Genomic DNA, 21,388 nt, shown 5'->3' with positions numbered 1-21,388 from the left:
AATCTTAAACTCTTAAAACAAAATAGACCAGGAAGAGAATACTTCCCAATTCATTTTGTGAGACCAACATCCTGATACCAAAAGCAAGCACAGAAATGACAGGAAAATACAACTAAAGAACAATGTGCTTCTTGACCATAGACAAAAATATTTCGCAAAATATTAGTTTTCAGGAATATATAAAAGGGAAATATACCATGACCAATTGGATTTTATCTCAAGAATGCAAAGGTCCCAAGGTTTACTTAACATTGAATAATCAATTAGTATAATTCACTACATCAGTGGAATAAAGGGAAAAAACCTATGTGATAATCTAAGTACATGTAGAAAAGCTTTTGACAAAATTCAGCACTCATTTATGATGAAAACTGGCAGCAAAGAAGGGAACTTTACTTGACCTTATGACCTTCTATTACAATACAAAAATCCTACAGCTAATATCATACTTAATAGTGATAGACTAAATACTTTCCCCTTAAGATTGAGAACCAAGGCAAAGCTATTCTCTCTCATCACATTTGTTCAACATTGCATTGGAGGTGCTAGTCAGTGGATAAGGGAAGCAGGGAAAAAGACCTATGTAGGAAAGTAAAGAGTAAGCCAGTGTTTATTTGTACACATGATCTTGAATGTAGAAAATAGTATAGAACCTATAAAAGTGCTACAAATAAGTGACTTTAGAGTCACAAGAACAGGGTATACAGATACCATGTGTATATATGGTTGCGCATCACTTTAAAGACAGGAATATGTTCTGACATTGTATCACTAGGCGATTTTATCATTGTGTGAACATTATACAGTGTACTTACATAAACCTAGTTAGTAGAGCCTGTTATGCACCTATGGCTCCTAGGCTACAAATATGTCACTGTCCTAAATACTGTTGGCAGTTGTAACACAGTGGGGTAAGTATTTGTGTTTTTAAACATATCTAGGGCCAGGCACGATGGCTCATGCCTGTAATCCCAGCTACTTGCGAGGCTGAGGCATGAGAATCACTTGAAACTGGAAAGCAGAGGTTGCAGTGAGCCAAGATCACACCACTGCACTCCAGCCTGGGTAACAGAGCAAGACCCTGTCTCAAAAATAAATGAATAAATAAATAACATATCTAAGCAAAGAAAAGGTACAGTAATAATACAGTATTATAATTTTACGGGACCACCATCATATATGTGGTCTCTCTTTGATCAAAATGTTATGTGGCACATGATGGTATGTTAGTGATGAAGAGTTGGAAATAGAAATAAAGTAATAACGTTTATAATGGCATAAACCATAATGTCTAGAGATAAACTTTACAAAAATTGGACAAGACCTGTACACTGAAAACTACAAAACACTGCTGAGAAAAATCTTTAAAGTCCTAATTAAATGAAATACCACATTGATGGATCAAGTGGAAGTCAAGTCAGTATTCTTAAAATATAATTTCTCCCCAAATTGATCTGTAGATCAACAATAATTCCAATCAAGCCGGGCACACTGGTGGCTCACGCCTGTAATCCCAACACTTTGGGAGGCCGAGGCGGGCAGATCACAAGGTCAGGAGTTCAAGACCAGTCTGACCAACATAGTGAAACTCGGTCTTTACTAACAATACAAAAATTAGCTGGGTGTGGTGGTGTGCGCCTGTAGTCTCAGCTACTCAGGAGACTGAGGCCAGAGAATCACTTGAACCTAGGAGGGAGAGGTTGCAGTGAACCCAGATCATGCCATTGCACTCCAGCCTGAGCGACAGAGTGAGACTCCGTCTCAAAAAATAAATGAATGATTGAATGAATGATCCCAAAGTCCCAGCATGCATTTTTGTAGAGATTCTAAAATGTGTATGATTAAAATTTGTAGAAATTCTAAACTTTGTATAGAAATGCAAAGATCATCATGCATGGTTTGGCAGATCCTTGCAAGCCAAATCTGGCTGCTTTTGGAAATTGTTTTTTAACATTGCTACACTTAATATGTTTGCATATTGTCTGAGCCTGCTTTTGCAATAAAACAGCAGAGTGGAGTAGTTGTTACAGACACCATATGGTCCACAAAGCTTAAAATATTTTATAGGATAAATTTGCTGACCCTACCCTAGAGTATTTAAAGCAATTTTGAAAAAGATGAAGAAGGCTGGGCACAGTGTCTCATGCCTATAATCCCAGCACTTTGGAAGACTAAGCTGGGCAGATCACTTGAGGTCAGGAGTTTGAGACCAGCCTGGCCAACATGGTGAAACCCCATCTCTACTAAAAGTACAAAAACTAGCCAGGTGTGACGGGGCATGCCTGTAATCCCAGCTACTTGGGAAGCTGGAGCAGGAGAATTGCTTGAACCCAGGAGATGGAGGGTGCAGTGAGCCAAGACCATGCCACTGCACTCCAACCTAGGCACAGAGCAAGACTCTGTCTCCAAAAAAAAAAAAAAGAAGATGAAAAAACTGGAGACTTTATACTATAATGATATCAAGATATTGTAAAGCTACAGTAATGGTAACTGTGGTGATTGACATGAGCATAGACAGGTAGGACAATGGGAAAAATAGAGAATGAAAACAGAACTACACATACATGGTTAATTGCTGTTTGGCAAAGGTAACAAGGTAATTCAGTGGGAAATGGATAGATTTTTCAACACATTGTGCTAGGAGAACTAGATACTGAGTTTTTTAAAAAAATTGAACATAGGGCTCTGTGTAGTGGCTCATGCCTGTAATATCATTTCGGGAGGCCAAGGCAGGCGAATTGCTTGACCTCATGACTTACAGACCAGCCTTGGCAACATGGCTAAACTCTGTCTTTACAAAAATAATACAAAAATTAGCTAGGTGTGGTGGCGCTCACCTGTAGTCCCAGATACTCAGAAGGCTGAGATAAGAGGATGACTTGAGCCTGGGAGGAGGAGATTTCATTGAGCCATGATCCTGCCACTGCACTCTAGCCTGGATGATAGAGCCAAACCTTATCTCAAATAAGAATTTTTTTAAACATAAGACTATTAAAACATATTCAAAAATTAGCTTAAAATGGCTCAATAAGCCTGACTTACAGAAGAGTTCAAACTTATAGATGAACACATAGAAAGTCTTCTGGTGGGCCAAGCATGGTGGCTTACATCTGTAATCCCAGTGCTTTGGGAGGCTGAGGCAGGCAAATCATGGGGTCAGGAGTTCGAGACCAGCCTGGCCAACATGGTGAAATCTCATCTCTACTAAAGATACAAAAAATTAGCCAGGCATGGTGGCACAGGCCTGTAATCCCAGCTACTCAAGAGGCTAAGACAGGAGAATTGCCTAAACCCAGGAGGTGAAGGTTGCAGTGAGCTGGGATTGCACCATTGCACTCCAGCGACAGGGCAAGATTTTGTCTCAAAAAAAAAAAAAAAAAAAAAAATTTCTGGTGAAGAATTGTCAGGACACATAAAACATAAACCATAAAAATAAAAAATTTTAATTGAACCTAAGATTTAAAAGCATCTTCAAGGATACTGTTATAAAAATGTAAAGGCAACCTATGTACTGGGAGAAATATCATAGTATAAACATTTGACAAAAATCTAGAGTCCAGAATATATGAAGAATATAATAGTGTTAAAGTAGATATTCTTGTTTCTAGAACATAACAGAAAGAAGACAGCCCAATTAAAAATGTTATTTGAACAGACACTTCAGTTTAAAAACTGATTTGAACAGCCATGTCACCAAAGTACAGATGGGAAGCAAATAAGCACGTGAGAACATACTCAAAATTAGGTGTAGTCATTAGGGAAATGTAAACTAATACCACCAAGGGCTATCACTACACACTAATTAGAATGAGAAATTGGAAAGCAGCCATTAGAGTTGGGAATATTTCCATAAATACCAAAACATAGAAAGGATAATCATCTTTCACTAATCATATAGTGATACCCTTTTGTGGTTTTAACTTTTTTTTAATGTTGCTTTAAGTTCTGGGATACATGTGCAGAACTTGCAGATGGGTATACACGTGCCATGGTAGTTTGCTGCACCCATCAACCCATCATCTACATTAGGTATTTCTCCTAATGCTATTCCTCCCTGAGACCCCCAGCGCCCTACAGGCCCTGGTGTGTGACCTTCCCCTCCCTGTGTCCATGTGTTCTCATTGTTGAACTCCCGCTTTTGAGTGAGAACATGCAGTGTCTGGTTTTTTTGTTCCTGTGTTAGTTTGCTGGGAATAATGGTTTCCAGCGTCATCCATGTCCCTGCAAAGGACATCAACTCATCCTTTTTATGGCTGCATAGTATTCCATTAACTTACATTTAGACCGGGTGTGGTGACTCATGCCTGTAATCCCAGCACTTTGGGAGGCCAAGGCAGGCAGATCATGAGGTCAAGAGATCGAGACCATCCTGACCAACATGGTGAAACCCCGTCTCTACTAAAAATACAAAAAATAGCCGGGCATGGTGGCACGTGCCTGTGGTGCCAGCTACTCAGGAGGCTGAGGTGGAAGAATTGCTTGAACCCGGGAGGCAGAGGTTGCAGTGAGCTGAGATTGCGCCACTGCACTTCAGCCTGGCAACAGAGCAAGACTCCGTCTCGAAAAAAAACGAAAAACAACAAACAAAAAAAGTTACATTTAATTAACAGTTTTTAAAAAAACTGTTAATAACAAGTGCTAAGGATGTAGAGCAAGTAATTTGATTTAGGCATTATAGATGATAACATCTTTGGAAAGAAGAGTATTTTTGTCTTGTATTCCTCTTTACAAGTAAGGAAAAATTCCTAGAAGCCCATGCTCATGGCTCAACCAGTCAACTGGCAATGGAGATAAGACCGTTTGAGTGGCTTAAATAAATCCCTATTTACTAAGTAGGGCTGGACAGACACTGAGCCTCCCCTGAAGGACTTGGCAAATGGAAGAAGGATCAACAAAATCACAGTTCTTTTGATCAAAGAAGAGGAAGAATGGCTGTTGACTAACCAAGTGACTGCTGTATTTGATTACACTGACTGTGAAGGAGAGGATCAGTGAAGCAGACAAGTAATAGGAAACATCTTGATAATACATGTGTTCTAACTTATGAAGATATTCCAAAAATTATCTTGTATCATAGCTTACTGATTATCCTTCAACTTAATGCAGTCTTGCATTTGTCTTCATGATGTTAAGAAATGCTCTTGCTAAAGTCACCAGTGAGCTCCTAATTACTAATCAGCTGGCCTTTAAAAAAATCATTTTACATGCCTTTTCATTTTGTCCTTAACACTATTAGTCATTTTCTTCCTGAAAGTTTATTTATTCCCACTTATTATTTTATTAAAAAGTGTTAAATTATAAAATACTTCAAACAAAAATAATTTATCCACATTTAACACACTAACATTTTTTCTGTTGCTTCATGTTTCTTGTAAGGAAAAAATTGCTGCAGGGGTGTGTGTGTGTGTGTGTGTGTGTGTGTGTGTGTGTGTGTGTGGTTATAACTCCCAAACTTTTCCAGTGTCTTGAAGTTATTGTCTTTTCTATGTTTTTGTATTTATGGAAGTATTCCCTACTCTAATGGTTGCTTCCTAATTTCTCTCCCTGTCTATCCTTATATGTAGGTGTCTTCCAACATTGTGTTAATACTGATTTCCTCTAAATCTGTACCTTGTTTGAGAGTTTTATTGTCTTTAAAAGGTTCACATAAACTATGAAACTATTTTTGTTTAATCTGTCTCTGGCTTCCCTCTTTTTCTGAGCTTTAAACATATTATTAATATTGTTAATTCCCCGCCATACTTCACAGCATGAACCTAAAAGGAACCATCTGAAACTGGTCCAAAATATCTGTTCCTCTAGCTTAATTATGGTGTTACTCTCCACTTGACTAAAGCTAGAAACTTTGGCCTGGCTTAAAATATGTGTGTGCCACCACACACCACAACTGGGAAATTTTTTGTATTTTTTGTAGAGACGGAGTTTTGCCGTGTTGCCTAGGCTGGTCTCAAACTTCTAGGCTCAAGTGATCCTCCCACCTCGGCCTCCAAAAATACTGAGATTACAGGCATGAACCACTACACCTGGCTGGTCGCTTTTGTCTTTTCTCTCATGGGTCAGTTGCAATAGTTTTGTAACTTGTCTAATTGTTGTCATTATTTTTTCTTCTTTCCAGGCTGTATAATTGAGCTTTTTGTCATAGTTACTGCACAACAAATAATCTTCAATATTAAGTCTCCTCTACTTCTAGCTGCCTGTCTTACCCAGCTCATAAACAGCCCTGACACTCTTGCAAAAGAGAAATTTTCTGTTCCTAAAAAGAACCGTGCTGTTTCAAGCATCTGAGCCATTCTGTATACTTTTCATTCTTTCTGAAATATCCTATTTTCTTTTCCCCAAATCTCCAACTCTTCGAGACCAAACTCTGATGCCACTTCCTTTGCAAAACTTTTTTTCTTAAGCGTTTAAAGCAGAGCTGATAACATTTGTTGTATTGGTATTTTGTATATACCTCCACCCTAATGTTTTGTCACACTCCAGCATTTTTCACATTTTACAATATTGTATTTGTTTCTTACATTTGTGACCTTTTAATTAAAAGGAACCATTTCTTGTCCTTGCAGCTCCTTTTACAGAGTCTAATATACATTGTTTTTGGTTTTTTGTTTTATTTTGATAGCTTTTGAGGTACAAGTGGTTTTCCGTTATGTGGATGAATTATGTAGTAGTGAATTCTGAGATTTTGGTGCAGCCATCACCTGAGTAGCGTATGTTGTACCTAGTATATAGTTTTTTATCCCATAATATACATTATTAGTGAATGTATATCTATAAGTCAGTACCTTGAAACTTGGAAGGAACTTTTCCATATAAATGTTTTATTTTTTATTTTGGGTGATTTTTCTTGTTTTCTTTGTTTTTTTCTTTCCAACTTTTAGATTTCCAACTTTTAGATATATATGTGCAGGTTTGTTACATGGGTAAATTGTGTGTTGTGGGGATTTGGCCTACAGATAAATTTTGTCTCCCAGGTAATCAGTATAATATCCAATAGGTAGGTTTCCATGTAAATGTTTTAAACAGTGTTACATTTGTAAACCCATAAAAATCAATTTAACTCATATTGCACCTGAAGTTTACTTAAAAATGTGAATCATGTATGACATTGCTAATATTTGTAAATGAGATGAGCAGCAATGATGAGTCTTATGCATTGATACTGGGGTGCTAGTGGAACTGGACTGAAAATGGTGGGTTATCCTGGAGTTATAGGAAAGATAAGTAGGTAGATGTGAGGTGTTGGGTTCAAGACTCCGGATTAAGAAAATGAGGCTGGAGGACAGGTTAAGCATAGTGATTAATGAAAGACTTGATAGGGTGAGGAGAAAAGGTGTGACTTTTGAGGGAAGAGAACTTGAAGTTAAGATGGTTATGGGTAAAGAAGTTGAGGATGAGGAATTAAGCTGAGGTGGGTGGGTAATTATAGGAGCATCTGTTGTGAATTGACATGGTATTTCCCAGTTGGCCCTCTGTCAGAATTTAAATTACAGTATTATTGGCTTTCCCTCATAATTTTTCTTCTTCATACAACTGTTATTCTTTTAAAGTCTAATTTATGTAATAGTTAATACTATTTTCTTAATATTTAGACTTTGGATGTAGGTAGTTTTGCAAATTCCTTGAACTAACTTTTTACAGTTGAACTTCTTTAAGGCAAAGAGCAGTGCTTGGCCCCCACAGAAGGTGGGGTGGGGAACAGTGGACCTTTCCCTCTCTCAATTTTACATATTTTGTGAATATATATTGATTGTTACAATTTTCCCTTCAGCCTTAAGTATATTGAGTCAAAAATCTTCCAGTCTGAAAATCACAAAGATATCCTCTTATAATGTGCTTTCTTGGAAGACTGGAAAGGTTGGATACATTTTCTTCTTTTGTTTTCTTTTCTTTTTCTTTTTCTTTTTTTTTTTTTTTCCCACTGTGTTGCCTAGGCTGGAGTACAGTGGCGATCTTGCCTCACCGCAACCTTCACCTCTCAGGTTCAAGCAATTCTCCTGCCTCAGCTTCCCTAGTAGCTAGGATTACAGGCACCCGCCACTACACCCAGCTAATTTTTTGTATATTTAGTAGAGATGGGGTTTCACCGTGTTGGCCAGGCTGATCTTGAACTCTTGACCTAGTGATTCACCCACCTCTGCCTCCCAAAGTGCTGAGATTACAGGAGTTAGCCACTGCGCACGGCCTGTACATATTTTTTAATGCACAATTTTCTTCTGAAATTTTTGAATCTTGGTTGAACCCATGGATGCAGAATCCATAGATACAAAAGGCTAACTGTATACTAAGTTTCCAGATTCGGTTATGTTTTTTATGGGTTTTTTTTTTTTAAGATGAAGTTTTACTCTTGTCATCTAGGCTGGAGTGCAATGGCACGATCTTGGCTCACTGCAACCTCTGTCTCCCAGTTTGAAGAGATTTCCTGCCCCAGCCTCCTGAGTAACTGGAATTACAGGTGCCCACCACCATACCCAGCTGATTTTTGAAGTTTTAGTAGAGATGGGATTTCACCATGTTGGCCAGGCTGGTCTCAAACTCCTGACCTCAGGTGATCAGCCCATCTTGGCCTCCCAAAGGAGGCATGAGCTACTGCTCCTGGCCCCGGTTTTGTTTTGATGCTTATACTTAACTGTCACATCTTTAGAATATACCCATTTAAGAGAGTGATCTGAAAACCCAATTCTGAGGTTCTGAGACTGCTTCTATTCTAGTATTTGTAGCTACATTTTAAATTATTATTATACAGCTGAGGTTGTAAATATTCAGTCTTTCAGAATTTATGAGGTGGTCATCACTCGCCTACTTCCTTTTGAATGTCATAGAAAGGGAAAAACTATACAAATAAGAATGACTTTTGAAAGTAAGTGAATTAATGAATTTTCTATTAATGCTTCTGCAGAAAGTGAATAGAATAATGCGGATTTTCTAATGTTAGTAAACCTGCTATATGGTAGATAATATAGTAGGTAAGCGATGAGTAAAGGACCACTTTTGCTTTGAAGACAAGTGTGTTGCTGTTAATTTGGGGGTAGGTTGGGATTAGACTGGTAAATAAAAAATGGCATATAAAATGGAATAAAGTGAGCCTCATAAGAAAATCTCCCCAAGGGTACACTGTGAGTTTAACAAAAAAGATATGTTACTGATTATAAGGAAAACCTGAATGGAAAAGAACATTTGTGATGACCATCAGTGAAAGGATAGGATTTTGGCCAGGTAGAGAGGCAGGGAGGATATTTTGGACAGAGACAATTTTTGTCTTGTCCAATTGAGATGTGCATCAAGTGCAAAATACACGTTAGATTTTTAAGGTTCAGTATGAAAAAAATGTCATTAGAATTTTTATATTGGTTACATTTTGAAATAAATGTTTTAGATATACTGGGTTAAATAAAATACTAAAGCTAATTTTACTTGTTTCTTTGTACTTTTTTAATGTGGCTACACTAAATTAGAAAATTTAAACTTATGCAGCTCACATTTGTGACTTAAGAGTATATTTCTACTGACATAGTGCTGGTATAGACAGAATACAACAGTATTTGCTAGTACCCACTGTGTGCCAGATTGTCTAGAATTTGTAATAAAGTTAATGCTCATAGGAAACCTTATGAGGTAGGTTTTCTCTGTCTTTAGTTTTCTATTGTGTTTTCTTTTCATCACCCAGATAGCAGATATTTGGTTTTTGTTTGTTTGTTTGTTTTTGAGACACAGTCTCACTCTGTCACCCAGGCTGGAGTGCACTGGCACGATCTCAGCTCGCTGCAGCCTCTCCCTCCCTGGCTTCCAGGTTCAAGCAATTCTGCCTCAGCCTCCCTAGTAGCTGGGATTGCAGGTGCACACCACCATGCCCAGCTAACTTTTGTATTTTTAGCAGAGACAGGGTTTCACTATGTGGGCTAGGTTGGTCTTGAACTTCTGACCTCAAGTGACTGGCCTGCCTCAGCCTCCCAGAGTGCTACAATTATAGGCATGAGCCACCATGCCTGGCCCCTAGATACTTCTTCAAGTAACTGGATTGCCTGCAGGTTAAGCAACATACCTGAGATCACTCCAGCTACTAAGTAGGAAGCCAGGAGCAAATTGTAATAAAGATAAGTGAGGGGAAGAGACTTTATTTTCAGTTGCCTCTTTTTTTGTTTTGTTTTGTTAATACTCCTTTTTGCGGGGATGGCAGATGCTTTTTTTTAAATCATTTTTTGAATCCTTTTTTTTTTTTTTGGAGACAGTTTCGCTCTTGTTGCCCAGGCTGGAGTGCAATGGCGCAGTCCATCTCCCACGTTCAAGTGATTCCCCTGCCTCAGCCTCCCGAGTATCTGGGATTACAGGCATGCACCACCATGCCCAGCTAATTCTGTATTTTTAGTAGAGACGGGGTTTCTCTATGTTAGCCAGGCTTGTCTCGAACTCCCAACCTCAGGTGATCTGCCCCCTCCCCCCCACCCCCGCCCAGCCTCCCAAAGTGCTGGGATTATAGGTGTGAGCCACTGCATCCAGCCTAATCCTCTTTTTGAAGTATCCTGTGTGTTAACTTACTCTCAAAATATTTGTTGTCTCTGTAGATTTGATAATGGGCTGCATTAAAAGTAAAGAAAACAAAAGTCCAGCCATTAAATATAGACCTGAAAATACTTCAGAGCCTGTCAGTACAAGTGCAAGCCATTATGGAGCAGAACCCACCGCAGCGTCACCGTGTCCGTCATCTTCAGCAAAGGGAACAGCAGTTAATTTCAGCAGTCTTTCCATGACACCATTTGGAGGATCCTCAGGGGTGACACCTTTTGGAGGCACATCTTCCTCATTCTCAGTGGTGCCAAGTTCGTATCCTGCTGGTTTAACAGGTGAGATTTAAATGGACAGTTATGTTGTCTGTTTGAGAATATAACCTTGGGTAATGTATACTTAAGGCTTGCCTGCTGTTAAGAACGATAATCTTACTGGAGGACTTTTCAAACAATTGTATGTGAAAATTAGTCTCCAACATAAATATTAAAGTCTTATTGTATACATGTGTATCGTTCTGGGAAATTCGTGGTAACCTGATGGTGATTATAGACTGGATCATATCATTTATTATTTTATTTAACTCATTATTCAAATAGTTATTGAGTCTCCTATTGTATGGGTAGGCACTGGGAACATAAAGATTAAACACATACCTTTCCCTCAATAATTTGACAACTCAGGACTGTAAAGTGCTTTGCAGTATTAAAGTCTTACAGTAGTTACTTAATAGATGTTAATTAAATGACAGTAAAGTAATAATAATACAATATTTCTCCCAGATGATGCTAATTTAAAAAAGAAAATTCCTGGCCAGGAGCAGTGGCTCACACCGGTAATCCCAGCACTTTGGGAGGCTGAGGCAGGTCGATCACCTGAAGTCGGGAGTTTGAGACCAGCCTGACCAACATGGATAAATCTCGTCTCTACTAAAAATACAAAATTAGCCGGGCGTGGTGACACATGCTGGTAATCCCACCTACTCAGGAGGCTGAGGCAGGAGAATCGCTTGAACCCGGGAGGTGGCGGTTGCAGTGAGCCAAAATCACACCATTGCACTCCTGCCTGGGCAACAAGAGCCAACCTCCATCTCAAAAAAAAAAAAAAAAAAAAAATCCTAAAGCTTGGAGAGTTTAAATGATTTTCCCCCCAAGTCACAGATAGTAGGTGGGAGAGCTCAGATTTAATGTCCTATTCCAGAATTTCAATTATTACATCATATCCTTTTAGAGAATAGCAAGAAGTGATAGTTGACAACCTTTCGTGGAGACAGAAGGCTGTTAAAAAAAAATAGATTCAAAAAGTTTTAAAAGAGAGAAAATGAGCTCTTTTGTAAAGGGTCCTGTATCAGGATGCTTTTTCATTGAAGTAACAAAGGTAGGGTGAGTTTCAGGATTCCTTGATACAGCAGTTCTATGATGTCATCAAGGACTCAGATTTCTTTCATCTCTCTTCCGCAGCCCTTGGGAGTGTCTGCCTTATCCTTAGGCTTGGCAAAACAGCTGCCAGCATTAAATCAAGCAATATATGTTCTTATTAACAGCCAGTGGGGAAAAAAGATAAATCTCCACCACAAGCATGGACTATAAATTTGTCTCTTCAGTCTGTTCCAACTGAACCAAAAACAATGGCCAGGCCAGGCGCGGTGGCTTGTACTTGTAATCCTAGCACTTTGGGAGGTCAAGGCAGGCAGATTGCCTGAGCACAGGAGTTCGAGACCAGCATGGGCAACATGGCAAAACCCTGTTTCTACTAAAAATACAAAAAAAAATTAGCCAGGTGTGGTTATGCACACCTGTAGTCCCAGCTACTTGAGAGGCTGAGGCACGAGAAGTGCTTGAACCCAGGAGGTGGAGATTGTAGTGAGTCAAGATTGTGCCACTGCACTCCAGCCTGGGTAATGGAGCAAGACTTTTGTCTCCAAAAAAAAAAAAAAAAAAAGACAATGCCAGAGGATTGCTATACATTGCTTCCGTTAGACTTCATTTGGGGAGTTATGAATGTCGGAGTCAATTACAGTCTTAATTCCAGCCCCTGACTCTGAATACTTCAGTAGTAGATGTCCATGAGGGCATTTCTCAGTCACTAGCAGAAGTTTAAATTATTTTCAGAATTATGTTTGGGAAAGATAGTAATCCAAAATGGTTAAAATAAATGTTGATACTTAAAAGACACACTTTAGTTACCTAAAGCAATTTACTTACATAAGATACTGCATTCAGGGGTATTCATTTGTTAACTCAATGCACACTCACTGTCTGTGTACCAGGTATGGAGAAGTGAGCAAGGCACACAAGGTTTCTGCCCTGATGGAGCTTACATTTTCGAGGGTTGGAGAATAATTAGTGAATAAATAATAGGATGGATAATTAATGGTTCTTATGTGCTGTGAAGGAACTAACTAAAATGAAGGTGAAAGCCCTGCAGTTAATCAGGGAAAGCTGTCTCAAGAAGAAATCATTTGAGCTGAGATTTTTTTTTTGGAGATGAAGTCTCTCTCTGTCACCCAGGCTGGAGTGCAGTGGCACAATTTCAGCTTACTGTAACCTTCTGCCTCCTGGGTTCAAGCAGTTCTCCTGCCTCATCCTCCGGAATAGCTGAGATTGCAAGAAACGCAGCAGGGTACCTGGCCTTTTTTTTTTTTTTTTTTTGTACTTGAGACGGGGTTTCACCATATTGGCCAGGCTGGTCTTGAACTCTTGACTAAGGTGATTTGCCAGCCTTGGCCTCCCAAAGTGCTGGGATTATATGCTTAAGCCACCACCCTTGGCCTTAAGCAGAGATTAGATTAGTGAGAATGACCTATCTATGTGCAATTCTGGGAAACAGTTTTCTAACGAGTGGGAATAACAAATGCAAAATTTAGGAGATACAGGGAGACTAGGAAGTTTTGAGTTTTAGTGTGGAGACCAGTGTAAACAGAGGGGATAATTGTATTATATGGGATTGAAGAGTTAGGAGATCACAATTACTCAAGACCTCATAGACTCTGGTAGGGAGTTTAGGTTTTATTCAAAGCTAGGAAGAAACTACTGAAGAGATGAAGTAAAGGATTTGCATGATTGAATTTTCTTTTGAGAAAGACTGACGGCTGTGTGGAGAATGGATGGTAGAGAAGCAGTACAGAAGCAGATGAGGAGACTAGCACTCTCAAGTAGTTCCCCCAGCCCCAGTGAGAGATGACAAGGACTTGGGTTAGGGCAGCAGCAGTGGAAATGGAAAGTAAATGATAAGTGTTTTAGAAGTAAAACCGATAGCACTAGTAATGGACTTGGTTTGAATACCTGATTAGATAGTAGGGCCATTTACTTAGATAGGAAAGACTTGGGTAAATAAATGTAGGTTAGAGGAGAAAAATCAAGAGCTTTGTTTTGTAATAAATTTTAAATGCTTATTAGACATTCAAGTAAAGATATAGACCAGGTGCAGATCACTTGAGGTCAGGAGTTTGAGACCAGCCTGGCCAACATGGTGAAACCCATCTCTACAAAAATTAGCCAGGCGTGGAGGTGCACGCCTGTAATCCCAGCTACTCAGGAGGCTGAGGCAGGAGAATCACTTGAACCCAGGAGGCAGAGGTTACAGTGAACCAAGATCATGCCACTGCACTCCAGCTTGGGCAACAGAGAGAGAGAGACTCTGTCTCAAAAAAAAAAAAAAAAAATTGATCTGACAAGTCAGTGGGATTATATAGAGTATATGCATACTCAAGAATATCTTGGCCAAAGGATACAAAATTTAGATAGGAGGAGTAAGTTCAAGAGATCTATTGTAGAACACAGTTAATAACAATGTATTGTATTCTTGAAAATAGCTAACAAATTTTTAATTGTACTCATCACAAAAATGATATGTGATGGAATGCGTATGTTAATTAGCTTGACTTAGCCATTCCACAGTGTATACATACTTCAAAGCATCATGTTGTATACAATAAATATATATAATTTTTAAAAGAATGTTAATATATTATGGAGTTTTTAACCAGAATACCTGCCTTGAATAATGTTAACATTGAATGTCATGCATGTTGTATACATCTGTTCTATTATTTATTTAGTTTGCAAATAAGTGTTCAGTATGCAAATCTTTTTAAGCATCTGCACATAATGCTAAATATGAGTTTATTTTTTGAATTTATACTTTATAATTCATATCAGCCATACCATTTATTTTACGTTATTTTATTTTATATATTTTTTGAGACACAGTCTCACTGTGTTGTCCAGGCTGGAGTGCAGTAGCGCAGTCTCAGCTCACAGCAACCTCCACCTCTGGGTTTCAAGTGATTCTCTTGCCTCAGCCTCTTGAGTAGCTGGGATTACAGGTGTGTGCCACCATGCCCAGCTAATTTTTGTATTTTTAGTAGAGATGGTTTTCACCATGTTTGCCAGGCTGGTCTCTAACTCCTGGCCTCAAGTGATTCACCCGCCTTGGCCTCCCAGAGTTCTGAGATTACAGGTGTAAGCTACTGTCACTGTCTGAAACCATTTAACTTTTAAGACAAAACGTGACTTTATTTTTGAGTTAAATATGTAATAATTTTACTAAAACCTTAGTTATTACTGTTAATGATTAGATGCAGTTGTTCATTCATTGTTTATACGAATTGAAGAACAGCTTCCCACTAGTTTATATTGCTCTTCGTTGCTTTTTCTATCAAAGAATTGATCTGAAATTTGACTACATTTCCAAGCCAGAGATGTTGCTAACCATGAGGCAAAATTAAATTTGTTAGCTGGGCACTGTGACTCACGTCTCCCAGCACTTTGGGAGGCCAAGGTGGGTGAATCACTTGTGGCCAGGAGTTGAAGGCTAGCCTGGCTAACCCAGTGAAACCCTGTGTCTACTAAAAACAGAAAAAATTAACTAGATGTGGCAGCACATGGCTATAATCCCAGATACTTGGGAGGCTGAGGCATGAGAATCGCTCGCTTGAACCCAGGAGGCAGGTTACAGTGAGATCACACCACTGCACTCCAGCCTGGGGGACAGAGTGAGACTTTGTTTCAAAATGAAACAAAATTTAAAAACTTGTTTTTCCAAGTCTGCAGAGTTTTTGTAATTTGTAGAATACAGCAGTTTCAGGCCGGGCGTGGTGACTCACGCCTGTAATCCCAGCACTGTGGGAGACCAACGCAGGCGGATCACAACGTCAGGAGCTTGAAACCAGCCTGACCAACATGGTGAAACCCCGTCTCTTAAAAAAAGAAAGAAAAAAAAAAAATACAGCAGTTTCATGGAAGGTCTTCAGAGAATTTAAGACTAGTTATTGCTACCAGTTAGTGAGTTACTGTTCCAGAACATAAAATATGGTCATGTTTCTCTGCTTTAAAATTCTTCAGTAGCTCTAACTTCTAAAAATAGTTTCTGAAGACTATGGAAAAAACTATCCCTAACTTTTTTTTTTTTTCTGGCAATAGTTCATTCTTTCTGTTTTGTTAACTTAGCTGCATTATTTACCTTGATCTTTTTTCCCTCTGATAGGTGGTGTTACTATATTTGTGGCCTTATATGATTATGAAGCTAGAACTACAGAAGACCTTTCATTTAAGAAGGGTGAAAGATTTCAAATAATTAACAATACGTAAGTGTTGTGACAATTTTGTGAGAGAAATACTGAGAGAAAGCTGTTCTTTGCACTAGCTAGTTGATCCAGAGATGAGAGAGGCAGGGCATGGGCTTCCCACTGGGTTTAACGATGCATTGGCTGCTTTAGATGTATTTTGTAACACTGCTGCTGTAGCCCGAAGTTACTACTTCTACAATTTGCGCTGGTATGGTTCTGCCATAAACAGTAGAGATTTAAGAATGAAGAGTTATTGAGGCAGGTATATGTGAGTATATAGTTTTTAAAAAAACTTTATGAAGAGAATTTGACGCTCCTATTTTTCTAAGTACCAGATGGCTTAAAGATCTTATCTCATTCTTTTCCTTTTTTTTTTTTTTTTTGAATTTGGTTCAATTCAGTTCTTATCTCATTCGGGTATGGAACCCATGTACTTTCCAGTTGATGAAATTAAGTTGTTTCTTTTTCCTTGGGTGACTGTTAGAGTTTTTTGTCTAGAAGTATACTGTAGAAAATTTGATGCTTGATGTCTAGAGGTACACTGTAGAAAATTTGATGCTTGTTGTAGAAAATAGAAATTAGCAAGCATAATAACCACTTTGTAACTTCTCAAAGTATAAATTTATGGTCTCTTTGTTTCCAGTCATGTTTTCTTCCATCCCTGTTCCCATCTGCTACCAGTTATTGTTCCAGAACATAAAATGTGATCATATCTTTCTACTTTAAAATCATTCAGTACCTACCACTTGCCATCAATATAAAAGGAAAGCAATGATAAGAGGCATCATTCACTGAGAATTTGCTGTGTGCCTTTCCCCCCTTTTAACTCTACTACCAGACATACTGAATTACTTGCAGTTTTCTGAGTATCTTGGAGTTTCTCATACTCTCATGCTTTCACACATACATTTCTTTTTTTCTGGAATGTTATTTCTCATCTTTCCATTTCTTTATTTAGCTAATCCTACTCACCCTTCAAAATATAGTTTATATGTCTCTTATCAAGGATGCCTTTCCTTACATTCTTCCCCTCATGCCTGGCCCAGTCCCTATCCCCTGCTGGATTAAGTATCTCTCTTAGGTGTTTACGTAGGACCCTGTGCAAACTTCAGTCATAGATCTCATCACATTTTGAATTATAGTTTATCACTTGCTTGTCATTTTTTTAGACCAGTGGTTCTCAGCCTGGGGCAGAATCACCCAGGGGACATTTGGCAATATCCAGAGACATTTTTGGTTGTCACAGTTGGGGTGCTGCCACTGTGTTCTAGTGGGTAGAGTTCAGGGATGTTGGTAAACATCTTAAAATACACACAACAGCCTTCCACAACAAAGAATGATCAAGCCTAAGGAGTCAATAGAGCTGAAGTTGCAAAACCCAGCTCTGGACTATGAATTCCTTGAAGTCAAGGGCAGTCTTTTTACTTTTGTTTCCAGCACATTCTGTTCTAAATTCTGTCACTTAGTAGGTATTCAGTAAATGTTAGAATGAATCAATGAATGCTTAGCAGGATCAAATACAAGGTTTTCAGTTTGTATATCCGAAAGTGCTTAGTAGATAGGAGGAACCACAAACCAAGTGTATGATTTTCTAAATATTTGAATTACTGAGGGATTTTTCATTCATTTTCTAGAAAGCACATTTACCTCAGGCATTTATAACATTTTAATTTAGACATTATATTTTTAATCTCTGGTGAAGCAAAACATGTATTTAATCTTTACTAACAAATCCCATATCTATCTTCCTATGTAAAGACTGATAATATTTGGTCTTTTCATATTAATTTTGAAAAGTGAGGGCTTATGTATTATAAACCACATGTAGTTATGTTCTGAATTATAATTTAATTTTAGTCTTACTGGAATATTTCTAGATAACATTTTTATAAATATGCGTCACTCTAGAAATTCAGTTTTTTGTTTCTTGGTTTTTTTGAAATAGAGTTTTGCTCTTGTCACCCAGGCTGGAGTGCAGTGGCGTGATCTTGGCTGACTGTAAACTCCGCCTCCTGGGTTCAAGTTATTCTCCTACTTCAGTCTCCTGAGTAACTGGGATTACAGGCATGTGCCACCACGCTCAGCTAATTTTTGTGTTTTTAGTAGAAACAGGGTTTCACCATGTTGGCCAGGCTGGTCATGGACTCCTGACCTCAGGTGATCCACCCACCTCGGCCTCTCAAAGTGCTGAGATTACAGGCATGAGCCACCACACCGGGACAGAAATTCAGTTTTTTGTTTCTTTGTTTTGTTTTGTTTTGTTTTGTTTTTAGAAGGAGTCTCGCTCTGTCGCCTAAGCTGGAGTGCAGTGGCGTGATCTTGGCTCACTGCAACTTCTACCTCTCAGGTTCAAGTGATTGTTTGGCCTCATCCGCCTGAGTAACTGGGACTATAGGCGTGCACCACCATGTTTGGCTACTTTTAGTATTTTTAGTAGAGACCGGGTTTCACCATGTTGACCAGGCTGGTCTTAGACTCCTGACCTAAGGTGATCTGCCCACCTCAGCCTTCCAAAATGCAGGAATGACAGGCACAAGCCACCGTGCCTGGCCCAGAAATTCAGTGTTTAACTTTGTTGCTCATTGTTGTTTGGCTACAGGAATGTTAGAGCATTTCAATTTTTCTCCTAAAATGAGTAAAAAACAATATTCCAATTTTGTGTACTGTAAAAAGAAAAGCATTTGGCAATAAAGAATGAACTACTGATACGTGCATATACCTAGATGAACCTTTTTAAAAAATGTCAAGTAAAAGAAGTCAGTTATAGAAGACCACATAAATGTACATATTTCCATTTATATGAAGTGTATGCAGTGGGCATATCCATAGAGACAGCATGTTAGTGATTGACAGTGGTTGGAGGGAGTTGGGGGTGGGGAATGACTGCTAATGGGTACAGGGTTTCTTTTTGGAGTGATGAAAATGTTCTAAAATTGACTGTAGTAATGGTTGTACAACTCTGTGAATATATTAAAAACTAGTGAATTGTACATCTTAGGTGGGGGAGTTTTATGGCTTGCAAATTATATCTTAAAGTGTAAAAAATAATAAAACAGTCAAAACTGAGTAATTTGAAAGATTTATCTCCCAAATTGTTTTATTCACTATAGTCTGTCTAAGGTTGAAAGAATTATGTTAAAGAGATCTTGTAACTAAAAGTTTGTAGGGTTTTTGGGTTTTATTTGGAGCAGAAGTATGCAATTATGCTTCCTTTAATTCATGTAACCTATTTTTTAGTATAATTCTTTGAGTTTAATTCTTTATCCAATGAATGCATAAATAAAAAATGAAAGTAATACCGTTTGTTTACTTCAGATACAAGATAGTACTGCAGTATATTGTACTTTGGGCAATAGTGTACCTTGCTGTGATTGCTGTTTTGTGTGTTGCAGGGAAGGAGACTGGTGGGAAGCAAGATCAATCGCTACAGGAAAGAATGGTTATATCCCAAGCAATTATGTAGCGCCTGCAGATTCCATTCAGGCAGAAGAGTATGGCACTACTTCATATTTTATTAATTATTTTGATTTTAAAAATATTTTAATGCACATTCTACTTAGCCACAACTTTACACACACAGAATTACATACCAGGCTTAATACAGCTAATGTATCATATTAATAGATGTTACTTAAAAATTAATAACTAAAGTCATAGTATTCACTTAGAGTAGAATCACAAAAGAATCTGCATCAATCATATTTCTTTATGCAGAGTCTCTCTCCTTTATGTTTTCACTTAAGAAATATATACCTTGGAATTTAGATGGCAGATAAAGCAAAAAAAAAGAAATATGTACCTATAAACCTTTTGCATATTTTTCAGACTGTCTCACTTCAAAAATTTTCAGATTAACCCCATTCCCTGCCTTGACTTATTTGTTAACTTACAGTTTATGTATGGGGGTGTGTTGGTAGGGATGGGTATATTGGTGTCTATATGCATACCATACATATGACACAAAGACTTACATTTTTTTTTTTTTTTTTTTTTTAAAAACGGGGTCTTGGCTCTATCACCCAGGCTGGAGTGCAGTGGTGCGATGTCAACTCACTGCAACCTCTGCCTCCCGGGCTCAAGCAGTTTTCCTGCCTCAGCCTCCCAAATAGCTGGGACTACAGGCATGTGCCACCATGCCCAGCTAATTTTTACATCTTTTTTGTTTGTTTGTTTGAGACAGAGTCTCATTTTGTTGCCCAGGCTGGAGTTCAGTGGCGTGTGGTCTCGGCCCTTTGCAACCTCCACCCCCAGGCATTCAAGCGATTCTCCTGCCTCAGCCTCTCGAGTAGCTGGGATTACAGGTGCCTGCCACCATGCCCAGCTAATTTTTGTATTTTTAGGAGAGGCAGGGTTTCACCATCTTGGCCAGGCTGGTCTTGAACCCCTGACCTCATGATCCGCCCGCCTCGGCCTCCCAAAGTGCTGGGATTACAGGTTGAGCCACCTCGCCCAGCCTTAGTTTTTATATCTTTAGTAGAGACAGGGTTTTGCCTGTTGGCAAGGGTGGTCTTGAACCCCTGACCTCAGTTGATCCACCCGCCTCAGCCTCCCAGAGTGCTGAGATTACAGGCATGAGACACTGCACCCGGTACAAAGACTTACATTCCTTAAAGTTTTACTATTTCAGAGATTTAATACCATTTTATGATTGCGAAAGTAATATACCCATGGCAAAATAATTACCTTCGGTTAGTTTTGTACGACCGTTAACTTCTTGAGTTAGGCGCTTGCATTGTAGATATGTAGGAAAGTATACTTCTCTTTTAGGAAGTGCACACTGAAGTATTTGAGGTAATAATTCATGTTGGCAACTTAGAATTCGTTCAGAAAAAAAAAGCATATATATACATGCACACACACACACACACACACATATATATATATAGAGAGAGAGAGAGTATGACAAAGCGAAATGTTAACCATTGGGGAACCTAGTTGTAGGGTTTATGTAGGGTGCATGGGAGTTTTGTGTCCTATTTTTCAACTTTTAAAAAGTCAAAATTCTCCCTCAGTGATGTACTACTTATAGGTCAAACCAGTTTATCTGGGATTCATAAACACTAGTTTATTTTCATATTACAACACTTAACACAGGACCTTGCAATGATAGGTGCTCTATCAACGTTTGTTTGCTTTTATTAATGATATGTAATGTGTCTCAGTAACTCTTTGTTCTTCTTTGGTGCTTCTTGCTTTCTGTTTTATTCTTTTGTCTTTCTTCTCCAGTATTCTGTGAGGTCTTCCACAGTACACAGCAGACAGTGTTTTTTTTTTTTTGTTTGTTTTTTAAGATGGAGTTTTGCTGTGTTGCCAGGCTGG

At 38.6% G+C, this 21,388-nt stretch overlaps 1 protein-coding gene across 3 annotated transcripts in view; it reads left to right on the top strand.

The window, feature by feature from the left end:
- The window catches only part of YES1 (YES proto-oncogene 1, Src family tyrosine kinase), a 97,489-nt gene that overhangs the window by 51,597 nt on the left and 24,504 nt on the right, over positions 1-21,388 (top strand). For 2 of the 3 annotated variants that reach the window (XM_032293258.1, XM_032293260.1), the window contains exons 2-4: positions 10,560-10,838; positions 15,988-16,087; positions 19,462-19,560. In XM_032293258.1, the coding sequence (XP_032149149.1) occupies positions 10,568-10,838; positions 15,988-16,087; positions 19,462-19,560 (470 nt within the window). In that variant the 5' untranslated portion in view covers positions 10,560-10,567. Of the gene's footprint in view, positions 1-8,422; positions 8,453-10,559; positions 10,839-15,987; positions 16,088-19,461; positions 19,561-21,388 lie in introns of those variants that run through there. The other variant, XM_032293259.1, reaches the window with a different exon arrangement.

Source organism: Sapajus apella, unplaced genomic scaffold, assembly GCF_009761245.1.
Source record: "Sapajus apella isolate SASKATOON/1434 unplaced genomic scaffold, GSC_monkey_1.0 scaffold29, whole genome shotgun sequence".
NCBI classification, from domain to species: Eukaryota; Metazoa; Chordata; class Mammalia; order Primates; family Cebidae; genus Sapajus; species Sapajus apella.
This window is presented reverse-complemented; position numbering and strand designations above follow the sequence as displayed.